Genomic DNA, 17,360 nt, shown 5'->3' with positions numbered 1-17,360 from the left:
GGCAACGCGCTTGAGATGCTTCTGGTGTTGCAGGCGTCTATAAGCTACGGTAATCGCTTACCATCAGGTGAGCCATACGCTTGTTTGCCGACCTAGTGACATATAAAATAGTGAAAAAAAATTATAAACCATTCTAGTTTTTTCACAAAATCATAAAAGTTTTATCTTCGACTTGGTCTGAAAAACTCCAACTGTAAATAAAGTAAATAATAAACATCTTTAGTCTTAAACTGTTTATATGATCTACATAAAAGTCTACACTTTATAAAACCACACAATTTGAAATTGTGATTGTCAATGAAACATTCATACAACTGATCATGCATAGAAGACCAGTCAAAAATATCTGCGCAGTCCTTCAAAAGAGTTGGGCAAATTGGTTAAAGACTGATTAGTTAAGAGCTGATAAGTTATGACTTCTAATTGCATCGAGTGTTTATGGAACAATGATATAAACCTTGGGGATATTGGGCAATTGGGTCTTTTTGTCTAACTGATGGCCTCAATTTCTTGCAGTTATGGATGTACCGTGGGAAGTGCGAGTACAACCGACCCATGGAGTGTCTGGAGGTTCTGCGCTTATGACCTGTGCGGCTTCAGCAGCTGTCCGGAGTCACATCACCGTTACGAGGTGGTTCAAAGATGGAGCTGTCCTAGCTCCTATGGCAGCTGATGCTGGTGAGTGGAAACATAATTCAAATTATATTTTTTTTAATTAAGAAGATAAGAGTTACTCTCAAACTCAGTCAAAATAAATCTTTCGTACTTGTAATCAAACTCCCTGTTGCGCTGGCGGTCGCGAGTTCGATTCCCGCTCACGACAGACATTTGTATCGGCCATATAGATGTTAGTCGTGGTCTGGGTGTCGTACTTGTATATTGTGTGTGTTTCCGGGCCCCCAACACAGGAGAAAACCCTACTGGGGGGCGTTGAGTGTGAAAGCGTTATAGCGTTAAATAGTTCCAATTTGTACGCTTATAAATGACTAGCAACCACACATATATCTGCTCAGATGCTTTTTAAGTATAAACTCGAACTCAAATGCAAGCGCGCGATCGAAGATTATTAGCGTATATACAATATAATACATACTTTTGTATTTAATATTTTGAACCGGTTAGATCAACGTATTTGGAACAATACTCTTCAAGAAAGTATACGTTTGAGACCACAAGTATCAAAGTTTAAGATCGTTGAGATGATGTTAGAAAATTTATTTGAATTACTGAAAGGTTCGCCGCTAATCCGCAGCAGAATGGCGTGCCTTGGTTCCTACATGGAAGGAGAAACTTTTGCACGCTAATTTACAATAACAAAAGTGTTTTTCATCAAGTAATTCGTCATTATACCATCATTTATACAATGATACTTGATTATGTATTGTTATATTATGTAATATACAAATAAGTAATCTGTGGTAATTATTTTATTCGATCTTCATGCACAGCGCCATCTTAGCTTCTCTTCATTATGTCTAAGTTTAAATATAAAATATAATTACTTGAATATTATTGAATCTTATTTATTTCTTCTTTCTCTACCAAATATTTTAAATTTAGACCTAATACATCGAAGACTCAAATTCAGCCACAGCAGCAAGTGCAAGAAAGTTTTCAAGTGGCAGTATTAAAAATTCATCGACCGCTCAGCGGTGACGGAAAACGTCGTAAAACATTCATGTGTTGGTTGAATTCCTGAAACATGTATTATTTGAAACCGGTAGTGACATTTATAGGGAGCTACTCAACTAAAAATATTTTTCTATTGTTTTGTAGTGTATCAAAAAGTAACCAACGTACAACTGACCACAAGCCTCTCATTCTATTACAAATTTAATCTGAGTCCGGAACGTAGTTCCACTGTAGATTTGCAAAAACGAATATATATCTTAAATTCTTTCTCTTGAAAGATTTTTAATTGGGCGATGATTAACAATAATGTCCCAACGATAAATTCCGAACTCAAACACCGATTCCAATATTATACCAGTCTGGAAAGTTGCCAGCTCCCCGGATACCTTATAAAATCCAAATTAATTTCTCCCCCAGGCCAACCCGATTATTGCCTTTTTGCGAGGGTGAGAATTAAGAATTTTTCCTACAAAGCAGCTGTCCACGACAGAAACAAGAGCTGGCGTCTTTATGAGATCTAATCCTCGTGATTAGGAAGAAAATTCGATTATCATTTTTTATTTCGAAATAATAATATCTTTCTTAGTATTTCCTTCTGTTGACTTTTTTGTCCATTTGAATAACCGTTTGCTTGGTAATGAGCATTTTGGTATATACTCGTATAACTTATAAATAGTAAAATTCATTTCTGCATCCAACGACTTCTGTTATGAACAAATTTGTGCGTAATAACTGGCAATAAATCTTCATCAGTCTAATTTTGTACATTGGAGTTAATTTTTTTTTCGTGCATACTCTACAGTAGATTTGAAGACAGTCAACGTGGTAAACAAATCAACAAAGTTAATTACATTTGAATATCATAAAAATTTAAGTCTTAGTTCCAAATTTATGATACAGTAACTAACAACTGGGAATTTATTATTACAACCTGAGACATACATGAATACATATCGTAATCATCAACATTTAACGTACTACAAGATTACCTTGACAGTTCTATTTTTTTTTAACATCCCTGGGCTCTTAAGTGCCCATGCCTTTTTTATTTTCATTTAACCCTATTCTTGACACTGTGTACAATTTGATACGTTCAACTTTTAGAAAATCCCGAGAATTTCTCTAACGAGTTTTTAAAACTTTTGTTGTTTAATATGATAGAAAATACACATATATTCCTACCAAAAATACTATTTAAGTGCTTGCAACGAAAAATCAGCCGTAAGAGCGCAAAATGGTGGACCGATCGAATGGGTCTACGCATCGCAAGGTAAAAATAATCATTATTTATTATATGACTTATTTATTATATGACTTCAATGCTAAGGTTGGTTCCATGTCTGTGCCAGGGGTGACAGGAGCTTACGGATTAGGAACCAGAAACGAAAGAGGTGATACCTTAATAGAGTTCTGCCAAGAGAAAGGATTTATGCTAGCAAATACCCTCTTTAAGCTTCACCCTCGTCGTTTGTACACTTGGACCTCACCACAACATACAGCTAACAACATAGTTCGTAATCAAATAGACTTTGTATTGGTCAACAAAAGATTCCGAAATTCAATCAAGAACTGTGTTACATATCCGGGAGCAGATATAAAGTCTGATCATAATCCTGTCGTAGCAACATTACACTGTAAATTTAAAAAACTGGCTCAGCAAAAACAAAATTTCCGCACAGATTTAAATATGTTGAAAGAACCCATAGTTAAAGCAAGAGTTTCAAACGCTATAAACGAATGGGCTAATGAGCACTTGACCTGCCCATTAACATCTTTGACAGCGTGGTCAACACTCAAGGATGCGGTCAGCAATATTTGTCGGACTTATCTACAGCCTGAACATCTGGTCAAGAAACAGCAATGGATGACTGAGGAGATCCTGAAGTTGATGGATGAACGCCGAACATATAAAACCGCAGACCCAAAGAGGTACGACGAATTGGATAGGATCATTGCTAGAAAAATTCGATCTGCTCGAGATAAGTTCTATGAGACCAAATGCGAACGTATCGAAGGCCTTTTAAAGTTACATGACGGATTTAACCTTCACAAGGAGATCAAAACACTTGCGGGGCTTAATAGGAATCACAATTTGAATATACTGTGTGATGATCGGGGCAATGTTCTTCATGACCTGGAAAGCAAGAAAAAGATATGGAGTGATTACATAGTCAAAATGTTTGAGGATGCTTCTAGGAGCTCCGCGAATGTTTTCATCACGGATGACTCTGGACCACCAATTTTAACAACAGAGGTGAAACAAGTACTTAGATCTGCTAAAACTGGTAAAGCTTTGGGCCCTGACGGTATACCAGTAGAAATTCTCAAACTGTTGGAAGAAGAACACTTAAACGCCCTAACCAACTTTTTCAACCAGGTGTATAACTCGGGCTCTTTACCCGATGATTGGCTAAAATCCACATTTATAACTATACCAAAAAAGGCAAAAGCAAAGAAATGTGAAGAATACCGCACAATAAGCTTAATGAGCCACGTACTTAAAATATTCCTAGCGATCATCCAAAACAGGATAAGACCTCGATGCGATGAACAACTTGGGGAGTGTCAATTTGGTTTCAGACCCGGCATGGGAACTAGAGAGGCGCTCTTTGCCTTGAATGTTCTAGTACAAAAATGCAAAGACATGCAGACCAATGTTATCTTGTGCTTCATTGATTATGAGAAAGCGTTCGATCGCGTAAGACATGATATACTCATGGAACGTTTGAGGGATATAGGTCTGGATGGCAAGGACTTACGGGTTATTAAGAACTTGTATTGGAACCAAAGAGCGGCTGTGAGAGTTGAGCATTCGGAGACCGATCAGGTTGAAATTTGCCGTGGTGTCCGTCAAGGGTGTATATTGTCTCCCCTGCTTTTTAACATATACTCGGAAGCTGTAATGTCTGAAGCTCTGGAAGGGTTGGAAGTGGGCGTCAAGATTAACGGTCAAGTCGTGAATAACCTACGATACGCCGATGATACCGTGCTTATCGCCTCTTCAGGAAACGACTTACAGACATTGGTGAACAGAGTTAACGAGTGCAGTGTGAAGGCGGGGTTGAGCATGAATATTAGCAAGACCAAGTTTCTGGTGGTGTCGGGCGATAAGGGTTTAGAGCCGAAAATTCAAGTAGAAGGTAAATACCTAGAGCGGGTGCGTATGTACAAATACCTTGGTGCTTGGGTAAATGAAGAATGGGACTGTGGGCAAGAAATTCGGACCCGGATTGAAATTGCCCGAGCAAGCCTTAAAAGTATGGAGAAGGTTTTGTGCAGCCGCAAACTATCCATAAAGCTCAGACTAAGAATACTCCACTGCTATGTCTGGCCAGTAGTGTTATACGGTTGCGAGGCATGGACCTTGCGAGCTGACACCCAGAAGCGTCTAGAAGCTTTTGAGATGTGGTGTTACCGCAGAATGCTCCGTATTGGCTGGACACAGAAAGTTTCGAATGTGAGAGTACTCCAGCGCGCCGCCACTAGCCGGATGTTACTGCAAACCGTCAAGAAGAGAAAAGCCGAGTATTTGGGCCACGTCTTGAGACACGAGCGATACCAGCTGCTCCAAATTATAATGATGGGCAAAGTAGAGGGCAAGCGACGCGTTGGAAGAAGAAAAAAGTCCTGGTTGCGCAACATCCGCGAATGGATGAAGATCGCCAGCGTGGAAGAGCTGTTTCGCTTGGCACGAGACCGCGAAAAATTCGCTGAGCTGACGGCCAACCTCCAGTAGTGGAGAGGCACAAGAAGATTTATTATATTTTGTTCAAATTGTTTTCAAAAGTAGTCCAATTGCCAAAGCTTATTATATACTCTAATCATTAACGTTATTTTCATGTACCTAAATGAATTGTAACTGCATGTAATCTTTTGTGTTTTTCAAGTGTAGCAAATATGATACATTGCCAGATGGCGAACAGTCTAGACATTTTTTGCTGTGTATCAAATATGTGACATTGCTTGATTTGTAAAGATAATACTTGAGTTTGCTTTCCTAACCACACTTATAACTAGGCTACGATTGAATTGCCTATTGTGACCAGAATATGGTCAAGATGATAATTTTATCATAATTATTTCTTATTTTCATTCGAAGGTACTTCCTCACCTTATTATGCAACAGCAAAGAAGAGCTCGGTAACTCGTAGCTCTTGTTCCGAAACTGGGAGCAAAATCAGATTTGGACGAAAGTGAATCATCTGAGGATGAAGTTCAATACTACACCCGCCTTACGCACTTTGACAGCAGTTCACCACCTCTATCATTGCCATCTTCAATAGAAAACCTAAACCTTCTCTCTGATGACGATATTGAGTTTAATCAAGTGCTTACTTCAGTCTTTGGTACAGTCATACAGTCAAGAGCCATCACCATCGATCAACCCTTATTCACCGTCAATTTTATCGCCTAATTCATCAGCAAATGAGACTAGACCTTGGTGTCCGATGCCGTCACCCTCATCTCCATCTATACTGGCTACTCCCTTACATGTACCTGCACCACGAGTTAGTAACTTGAAGCGGCATCATCAGTCATCATCGTCGTCGCCATTATTTGCATATTTTCCTTCAACGGCTACTCGTTCAAAGAGACCTGCGCTTTTCACAGTCAAAATCTATTCGACAACCTGCTTGCAAAGTCCTATGTTTCGATAACTTTTTCACATCTATTGAGCTGTTACAATATTTACGCAATGAATGCAGGCATTTTTGCAATGGGTACAATCCGAGCAAATAGGCTACGACGAGCGGAGAAAAAACTACCCACGGATAAAAATCTAAAAAAAAGGGTAGAGCACAAGTCGTATACAATAAAAATAAGATTGCTGTCGTTAAATGGTTAGATAACAAATGTGTCACTGCTGCAAATAATTTTGTAGATGCGTATCCTACCCAGACTGTGGTTCGTTACAAGATAGAACAAAGTAGAAAAATGCCAGTGACTTGCCCCAATTTAATAAAAAAATTAACACTTCTTACATGGGCGATGTTGATCTCGCCGATATGATGATCACTCTATATCGTACACCATCCCGAGGCCATCGTTGGTATTTACCAATATTTTCTCAAATGCTCGATATTTGTATAAACAATTCCTGGTTTCTATATCGGCGTGATAGAAAAGCCAGGATGGATGGACAAAAAAACAAAAAACCCTAAAAACTTTTAAAATTGAAATTTTTGAAAGCCTACGGAGGTTTGAAAGAACTGATATGAGCGATATCAGCAGGCCTGGTATGAAATCAACCAAGACTATTTAGAACCCAGTAGCTGAAAGACCGTCAGATAGTGTTCGGTATGATCAAGTTACTCATTATCCAACTGTAATAACCAGCAGAGGAAGGTTGCACAAAAAGGTTGACTAAATTTTTTTTTGTCAAAATTGCAAATTGAGGTTGTGCTTATTGCCAGAACGTAATTGTTTCATAGAATATCATACCAAGAATTAATACTTTATAAATATTATTATAAGGAACCTATTTTTAACACTGATTTTTGACTTGATTTTAATGATTGATCTCAATTTACCAAAAATTTAGATTTATAATATACAAAGGCTGTTTTTTATGTTAATATTTATATCTATGTAGAAGTATAAAATAATTATGTTTTATATTTTGTTATTTCACAGAGAATATTGACATTTTAGGTTTTATTTTGTTACAATTATTATGTTTAAAACTCATTTATTAGCTTCACTCAAAGACTGGCAGTGTAGCAAATTAGATACGTAGACTTTATAGTGTTGATTGTTAAGGGCCTGGCAATGTATCTAATGTGATACACTCAATATATGTTGAATTACTTATATTATATTTTTTTTATTATTTTTTATACCTTCAATAACCATATATAAACGTGTTTTATTATGTTTTTTTCAATATTTCTAACATATTTTTTCTTGCCAAGTATAGGGTTAAAACGTTTAGGCGTATTTTCAACAATGCATGCTTCAAATTATGAACTACAGCTTATTGTCTCTAATTCGATCGTGAGTCCAAATCTGATCGTGAGAGATATATACCCATAGATATAGACAGGTATTAACGACTTATAACGTTCTATTAAATGAAATAGCAAAGATATTGTGGTGTTATAAGTTTGGATATAATCAGAAAACTACCGAAGCGTAGAGGTCTCGAAGCGGATTAAGACATTGGAACATTGTTAACGGATCTATGAGTTGCCACGTTTCGCGTATTTGATGTGGCCTCCTAGTTTATCTGTGTTGTTTTAGTAGCCGAACTAAATTTGCTTTCGTATATTGTCTAATGAATACTTTTAATTACATTAAAAAACGCTTAATATACATACATAATGATACTTTTTATGGGTATTCTATCGCAAAAACAAAAAAAAATTGAAAACATTTTTTTTTACCGTAGCGTATAGACGTCTGCAACACCTGAAGCTTTGCAAGCGCGTTGCTGGCCCTATCTCCAATTTTCTCCAGGAGCTCTGGTCACCTTACTCAACAACAGGAACACAACACTGCTTGAAAACAGTATTATTTATCTTCTGTAAGGTCGTGGTACTACCCCAGTCGGGCAGCTGCATATTTTGAGCAGGAAATATACTGCACAGCACTACTTTGGTCAACAAAATTTATAAACCCATATATTTACATGGTTATAGCCTATAGTTCTGCTGATATAAAAATCAGAAGATATTATGAACTATCAGTCAATCAACGGGACAGTATTTAAAAATACAATTTTAACTAAATCTAAAATTCTAAATTAAAAACAATGTAAAGATTTTAAAAGCAACGTAATTTACAAACTTAAAGGAACTGTCTAAACAGCGCCGTAGGACACTGAATTAAGAGTTTCAATAAAACACTAATGCAAGTTTAATGTCCGCCTTTGACGCTTGAGATAACAGAATAATGGAGGTTCATTAGATGAGATTTAATAATTATATTCTAACAAGACTTTGAAATTGTTAACTTTTGTTTTTGACTTTGAAAACGTGCTGTTGTAAATTTGCTTGATCTTCCGTGTAAATATTTCTGAGCGATACATAAATTTGTTTTGAATACCATGTAAAAATATTTTTGTAGCTTAATAGCAATTGCTTGGAATTTCATTTTTCGTATCGGTTTACTGCTAAATTTAATATTTCATAATTTCTATGGTAGATTAAGAGGAGATGAAGAAGATGAATGAGAATCTAACAACTATTTTTTGTTTTACAAAATAGAAATTTACTTTCAAAAGTAAAAATCAAAATCAAAATTAAAAACAGCTTTAATCAAATAGGCTTCAAGAGCACTTTCGAATAGTCGTTTTACAAATTAAAACTTTAAAAAAAAATTATTATATTTGTAGAAGTAAAGCTATCACTGATTCGGAAGTAACATGTGTATTTAGATCTGCATTATAATATGGCTAATTTGACTTTTCACCAACATAATTAATAGAATCTAAAGAACTATAGAACGGGAAATCAAGAGATTCTCGAGACTTCACGGAGATTATCTGCGCTTATATGGGGCTGGTAATAATCGGCGCTGGCGTCAACGGAGGCGAAAGTTTGGGAACATTTTCATCGGATTAAAGTGAGTCGGCTGGAAAGCGTGCTGGTGAATTAATTTGAAAATATATACACGAATTTAATGAGCTCTTCTAAATAACAGAATGAACAAGAGGTTTGTGATAAGCTGGTTATTAACACTTTTTATTGGTGGGTAGGTATAATTTCAGCCAAAATATCTGAACTGCGTAATGTTTTTGGGACCTGCTTGATCCCAAGTGTTAAGCCATGCTTTTAAACCCAGGCTAGCTGTTGGCAGTAGATCTACGACTAGATAAACATCGTTACGACAAATAAAAACATTGGTCAAGAGTTCGGATTGTAATCATCATTATAAATCTCAACAGCCAATTACTGCTGCACTACTTTGCTGGCACAAAAAAATCTAATTTCACTAAAATTCAACATTAAATTCAAAATAGGAGTTAGAATACCTATCTATCAAGAAGATTTATAAACCTATTTGGAATAACTTTCTAAGACGATTCAAGTAATATCATAATCATAATGCTTATAAATAATTTTGAATTTTTCGTAATTTATTGAATCATAATATTTTTAATTAAAATAAAATAAATCAAAAGTGTACTATTAAGAAATTGAAAAATAATTTATTCTGTAAAAACAAATTAAGATCGCAACGTAAGAGGGACCGAGCAGAGGGACACTTGAAAAATATCACAAGTACGAAAAACCAATTAATTTGTTTTACATGTAAAGATGAATTTTATACTCAAAATATCATTATAGACCGAACATTAATGATATTTCTTAATACGCTTTGAAGTCTTAAGTATTTTTGATCGAATATGATTCTACTTGACGAATGCAAAGTAAAGGAGAATCGTAATTATTAAAAATGATTGTAAAGCGAGTCCTAAATAACTAATTAGGCACAGCATATATTTTTTTCGAATGTTTACGCGAATTTCACGCATTTCAATGAAAAAAAATGTTTCTGATTTTATCGTGGTTTGTTAGGTTATTTACATGCCCGACGGAAAGCAACCTTGGTCACAGAAGGACAGTCCTCCTAAAAAAAGAGACAAACTTCTTAGCATTCCATGGATTCACCGTGCGGGTGCCGGGTCCATCGCTGATAAGCAGCGATAAGATCCGAAAGAGGTGTTTTATTATGCACAAAATAACTAGCGCAATCGTTTTAAGTGTTCAGATCAGTCTTAAACTCGAAAGAAAGCGCACCCTTAAAAGTCACACCAGTAGGCGCGTTAGCGAAATGCTGTATTGATATGATATTTCCGTAAAAATTAACCTTATTAAAAAAAATAACATTGAAGTTACGATATTTGTGGCTTAACTGTATTGCTAAATATTATCAGATTGCATCATTATGTAATTTTTTTTGAATATTCATATTCTCGTTTAACAACTGATAAATAATTAATATTTCTTCAAACTCCTTGAAGGGACTTTGATCAAAGGTCTGTGCATAAAAATTTCATTACTGTTTCTTTATCAGAATAATAATTGTGTTTGCTCGCAAACGAAAAAACCGACTTCAATTACATCGAAAAGTAATACAACGTAAGTAGAAGAAAAAAATTAACAAACGCACTAGTCGTCACTACGATTTTCGAGGGATCCCTTTGATGTCTTTGGGATTCCATCATCAGATTCTGCTTTTCTTATCATGGTATCACCCTTTGAATATCTCCTTTCAAACAAAAAAAAAAAAAAAAAAAAAGAATCATCAAAATCGGTTCATAAACGACGTTGTTATCCCCAAACATACGTAAATATACATATTTATGTATGTTCTCCTTTTTTGAAGTCGGTTACAAATGCATTGTACTTCTTGATATTTGTAACTCATCACAAGTTTCATCTGAAAATTGATTTATTATTAAATATTTTTAAGCATAGTAATTTCTTTTTAAAAATAAAGCTATAAATTACGTGTAAACATTTATACTTACGTGATTTTAAAATCATAATATTAATGTTCGAGATGAAAAAATAAATTACTTCAAAATGAATTAAATTTAAATGTGAAGACAAGGACGTCGCTGTTTATTACAAACGGGAAACTAAGCTTTTTCGAAATTAAAAGGACAGTATTACTTTTTATAATTTAATTGAAAAGCAAATTAGTCTCCTCCCAAGACCTTTTATTTCTAATAAACGACATTTATATTTGCAACTTGACTCAATTTACTCTTTTTTATATTTATGATTTTTGCCAAAAAAATTTTACATTACGTTTTTCTTGAAATATTTCCTAAAACAAATGCTGTATAAATAATAATATAATAATAATTAATTATTTAATTTAATAGGTTGACTTTGCTTATTATTGACATTAATAAATTATTGACATGAATTCTATTTAATCGATTATTAAATATTGTATATTTGTGTGTATTTTGATATAATTATCCTATGTTTTATTATTTTCCTATGTTTTATTTTGGTTTTTTCTCTGTTTCTTAATTATGTTTGTATTCTGCTGTTTAATTGTATGGACTTTGTCTGAAATAAAATTATTATTATTATTATTATTATAAAGGTTTTAATAAGCATTAGTTCACGGTAACATTAACTGGGGTAGGGCACAGCAGGAAATTTCCTGCTCAAAATATGGAGCAGCCCGACTGGGGTAGTACCTCGACCTTACAGAATATTACAGCCAAATAATACTGTTTTCAAGCAGTATTGTGTTTCTGTGGTGAGTAAGGTGACCAGAGCTTGTGGAGGGTAAGGTCGGCAACGCGCGATGCTCCTAGTGTTGCAGAAATCATATAAATTACGGTAATCGCTTACCATCAGGCGAGTATTACGCTTGTTTGCTAACCAAGTTATACACAAAAAGATGGTTGAATATTGTAATTCTATAATATAACTGGCATAAAAAGTAAAACCAATAAACCACTTCTTTTGTACCAGCTTTAGTGACAAAACTAGATTAGAATACAAAACAAACAAATCATAATAATTTAAATAGTGTGAATATAAATTGAATACATAATTGCAACGGTAAACATATCGTTTCATTTGTTATGTACTTCAAAGTAAATAACAGTTATACAAGAGAATGCAAACAATTAATAATAACGAAACAGAATCGATACGCCGTGAACAAACAACGCGACAACCGACGACGCGGAAGAGTATAATGATGTTAGTTTCAATTGTTGAATTTACCGATACTCCGTAATTAGCGTTCTGTTGTTTTTGTAATTTCAATTTGTAATTAATTTCACGGTACAATGCGTGTTCGAATAATTCTGTTATTTGATTTAGTTATAATTGTGTATAGTAAATATTACAAAATTGACAGATTTGATTATATTTCCTGTTACATATTTTATTATACACCGGCTGATCTAAGCCGCTTTAGTCCTGTTATTGTTATTGTTATTATATTTTGGATAATTAGCTTGATACTTCGAGTAAACATAAATTATGTATCGTTTGAAGCAAATATTATAATCTCCTACGATCTAGGTAATACTAACTAATACAATAAGTTCTAACCCTAACTAATGAAATAAATTAGTGTTTGATAATGAGGCTATGTCAAGTAGTGATCAAAAATGAGATCTTGATGATGATGATGATGACACAAATGGTAATAACGATACAGGACTTCATCCTGCTGGAAGCGAGTGTGATACGTTTAAGTTTATTTTTTATTTTTTATACAATGATAGGCTTGCGTTTGACCACTATTTCACCTGATGATAAGTGAAAATGCGGTCTAAGATGGAGCACGCTTACCTAGAAGTAACCTATTCACTCGCGACTTAAAGACCTTAAAGATCGATATATAAGTTGAATTCATTTTTTATTTGAGATAGATTTTTCAAACTTACAATCTTCAGATTAAGAGTTATTTTCAACTGCCGCCTACACTTTCCATTCTAACGTTCGTTTTACCCAAACTATTTATATTTCTTTTAATCTTGTGCGTATAAACGGCGTAGGGCGTTGTATCAAAGCGCTAGACATTGAATTAAGCGACACAATACACACTATTTCTGAGCTATTTAAGATAACTCGGTCAAACAGAAACGGTAGTTTAGGGACAAGATATGATGTGTTTACAAAGCATGTTTCCAAAATTACTTAAATTAACATAATCGGATGAGTTAAAATGTTATTACAGGTGTAAGTTAAGGGAAAGTTTAGTATCAGTGGTCTTAAGCTTTTCAAATTATTTTTCTAATTTCAACAATCATTATAAGTCATCACATCAGCCTTTCACAGTCCACTAATGGACATAGGCCTCCACAAGTTCACGCCAAAAATGGCGTCAACTCATGTGTTTTACCCATAGTCACCACGCTGGGCAGGCGGGTTGGTGACCGCAGGGCTGGCTTTGTCGCACCGAATACACTGCTGCTCATTTTCGGCCTGTGTATTTCAAAACCAGCCGTTAAATGGTTATCCCGCCATCGGTTGGCTTTTAAGTTCCAAGGTAGTAGTGGAATTGTGTTATCCCTTAGTCGCCTCTTACGAAACCCACGGAAAGAGAGGGGGTGGCTATATTCTTTAATACCGTAACCACACAGCATCATTATAAGTAATATTAGTTAACTAGCAGGACTAAAAAAACAGAGCAGAACATACTCAAATTAAAAGATGCAGCAGAGAAACACAATCTGGGAGAAACATAAATTTTAATCTCTCGGTCTTGCCGGATTCATTTAAAATTCCATTAATTGTAATTGGCGCTCAGCTCGCCGAGTTCATGACAATTTATGAACGTCGAATAGTTACATGAAAAAAGTCTTGCACAATTGTGTTATAAAAGATGAAAATATGTAATTGTAAATAGAATTCAATTTAGTAAACGCCAAACAAACAAACAACTGAGGCAGGGCACAGCAGGAAATATCGCGCTCAAAATCCGGAACATCCCAACTGGGGAAGTACTTGACCTTGACCTTGCAGAAGATCACAGCTAAATAATAATTATTTCAAGAAGTGTTGTGCTCCTTTGATGGATAAGGGGTGGTAAAGTAGAGGATTGGAGATAGGGTCGGTAACGCGCTTACGATGCTTTTGATGTTTCAGGCGTCTATAAGTTACGGTAATCACTTACCATCAGGTGATCCGTACGCTAGTTTGGCGACCTAGTTATATTTTAAAAAACACAAACACAAAATATGCCAAGACTATAATAAATGTCTTTATAGCACATACGAGTACAATACGAAAAACAGAGCTGGCAACCATCAAAACTACAATCAATTAATTTGAAATCTACGCCGCTTCTCGTCAGAGACATAATATGTGGTAATTAAAGAAGCTGTTGAAAGTTAAGAATTATAAAATAAAATATATTAATACAAATAATGCAATTTTAAGCCACCTATATCTATAACTGACAGGTGTTTTAGAAAAACGATCTACAAGTGTCCTTATGAAAGCAATAGCAGGCAAAATCAATATTATCAAGAAGTTTTGACTCAAAACAATTTACCGCAATGCAATCGTCACCAAGTCACTATATACGCACCCATTTCTAGCATATGAAAGCACCGGGCATAGCTAGTACTTTCTAAAAACATTACCATCCTTTTTGGCAGTTGATTAAACAGGACTCGAAATTTACATTTTCAAATGACCGGACATAAAAGCCATTTGAAGCTAGAATTATACTTAAGGACACTTCAGGGAAGACAAAGTAACAATACTATCAGTGCCATCAGTTGACGGTTACAGTGCGGGAAAGGGATAGAAGACGAGTTTCTCCAATGTCAGAACGGAATAGAGAATTTTAAACAGTTGCTCCACATTTAGAATTCATTGAAAAAGTCGAAGCTAAAAGTTATCTGATCGTAAAACGGTGACGGCCGACGGGGATCGCGGACTGTCGCCGAGAAAAGTTTTTACGTCTTAATTTTTCGATAAAATAAACAATGAACTACAAAATCCTTCTTAATCAAGATAAAATTTTAAAATATAAAATTATAACCAATTTCATTTAGGTATTCAATTATTTAATCTAACCCAACACTGATAACAATGTCAGAAAATTTGAAATAAACGTCATTTTCTGCATTGTAATTGCTTCTAAAACAATAAACACTTAGTTTCACTTTTGTCTGTTTTGTTCCTTATTTTTTCGAAAGAGATAAATAACGTGTTTAATAAAAAAAAAGAAAATCAAAATTTGCGTAAACGCCAAAAAAATGTGTGTGTATTAGCTTTGACGCACGACTGGACTTATAAATTATTAATAGGCACAAAAAAGGCTTACTAGTCTAAGAAAATAGATTAATACCATTATCAAATAATAAATAAACAAATCAAATAACGCCATCTACCGATGATAGGCTACGACGAGATGGCGTTATTAGAAAACATCGTTACGACTTTATGCGATAGATGGCGTTACGAGAAACGTGGTAATTCGTTCAGTAGATTTTTCTCTACCCTTTTTTTCATGGGGTCCTCCCCAACAGGGGAGGCTTATATGAAAATCCATTCTTAAGGAGTAAATTCCAATAATTATAGCATACGCAACGTATAGGCTTTGACGATTCAGCATAAAGCTATAACACCCGTTAAACTCGTAACTAATCGTCCTAATTGTGAACTAAATTAATTAATTACTATGAGCTGTTCTTGATTGCGAGAGTTCTAATATCGATAAATTCAATTTAAATTGTAATTGATTTATTATAATTGTGATATGTATAAACGATAGTTCTGATATCCTGGTGATCTGGTGATTAACGCTAATACCGTTGCTTGCGAGTTTCATTCTCATTTATAGCGGATTTATACAATATACGATTATGGCATACACATATAATATCAATATTGTTAGGGAAATTATTCGAAAATTCGTTTTGTTCATACGCTGTGACAGTACTGATTGTTGAACTAACGGACTCGAGTTCTGTATCCGTTCATGTTGAATATATGTATAGACCATAAAAGCATTGTGCTTGTCTGGCGTTAGTGTTATGTGCGATTCTACCCTCTTGACGCTGGTCTTTCATTTTAGTGGGACCTGTTGAGCGTGAAGCATTTGGTACAGCTGAGAGAATTCTAACATAAATAAGATTCTAATTTTAGCTAATATATAAAATTTATTTTTAACTACTAGGACGGCAAACAAGCGTACGACTCACCTGATGGTAAGCAATTACCGTAGTACATAAACTCCTGCAGCACCAAAAACATCACAAGTGCGTTGCCGACCCTACCCTCAACCCCCCCCCCCTCATGAGCTCTGCTTACCTTACCCACCACAGGAATACAACACTGCTTTAAAGCAGTATTATTTAGCTGTGATCTTCTATAAAGTCGAGGTATTTCCCCAGTCGGGTTGCTCTAAATTTTGAACAGCATATTTCTTACTGTGGCGTAATTTAATTGAAATTGGAGAAGAAACTTTTTTTTAAACTCTGTGACATACACATGCTGATTCAACTAAGTTACTTTTAAGAAATTTTATAACAGTTGCGACAAGATGAATATCTTGTAACATCCCACTGCTGGGTATAGACCTCTTAGGAAGGGTCGGAATTTAATCCACCACACTGCATCACCGCAGGCTGGCGGTTTATATCAGTTAAAAACTTTGTGTATATAATTTTGTATATAATTTTTTTGTGTAAAAAAAATAATTTAGAAGTTAATTAGAACATGTCAACGCTTTCCCACACGAACATCCACTTTCAGATAGTCTGTCAGAACGGTGCCATCTCCGTACTATAAATGTGTAAGAGCACTCGATCACAGTTGTCCCCTAATTTCGAAGTCATGAGATCTGAGTGCTACGACTTTTCTCTCCTCCGATACTTGTGCCATGTCAATGGATTGTATAGATTCAGTTTGGATTGCCTTAAGTTTATTTGTTAATGTACTTGATTTTTAGGCTATGTTGGCGTTCAGACTCAGTTGGATGGCTTTTATTTTTAGTCATCTCTGTTTCATTAATATTGACAAGAAATTATTTCACATATCAAAAAAAAACTAAATTTTTTAAGTATGTATATGTGTACTCATACATTATTTATAAATTTTCTATAATAAGATGATTCAGCCTGTAACGTCCCACTGTTGGGCATATACCTCTATCTCCACGTAGGAGAACGATCGGAGCTTAATTCACCACGCTGCTCCACTTCGGCTTGACGGATAAAAAAATTGAAAATTTTCTATACCCATAGCAAATACAAAGTCACTTTTTCTATCCGAAGAAGTGTACCG

General features: G+C 35.0%; 1 protein-coding gene across 1 annotated transcript in view; it reads left to right on the top strand.

Moving 5' to 3' along the window:
- Positions 1-17,360, top strand: part of LOC123654746 (Down syndrome cell adhesion molecule-like protein Dscam2) — a 102,995-nt gene that overhangs the window by 55,822 nt on the left and 29,813 nt on the right. Inside the window, exon 4 of the mRNA XM_045590633.1 lies at positions 517-678. Within this exon, the coding sequence (XP_045446589.1) occupies positions 517-678 (162 nt within the window). The remainder of the gene's footprint in view (positions 1-516; positions 679-17,360) is intronic.

The sequence above is a fragment of the Melitaea cinxia genome, chromosome 1 (assembly GCF_905220565.1).
Source record: "Melitaea cinxia chromosome 1, ilMelCinx1.1, whole genome shotgun sequence".
Classification (NCBI taxonomy): domain Eukaryota; kingdom Metazoa; phylum Arthropoda; class Insecta; order Lepidoptera; family Nymphalidae; genus Melitaea; species Melitaea cinxia.
This window is presented reverse-complemented; position numbering and strand designations above follow the sequence as displayed.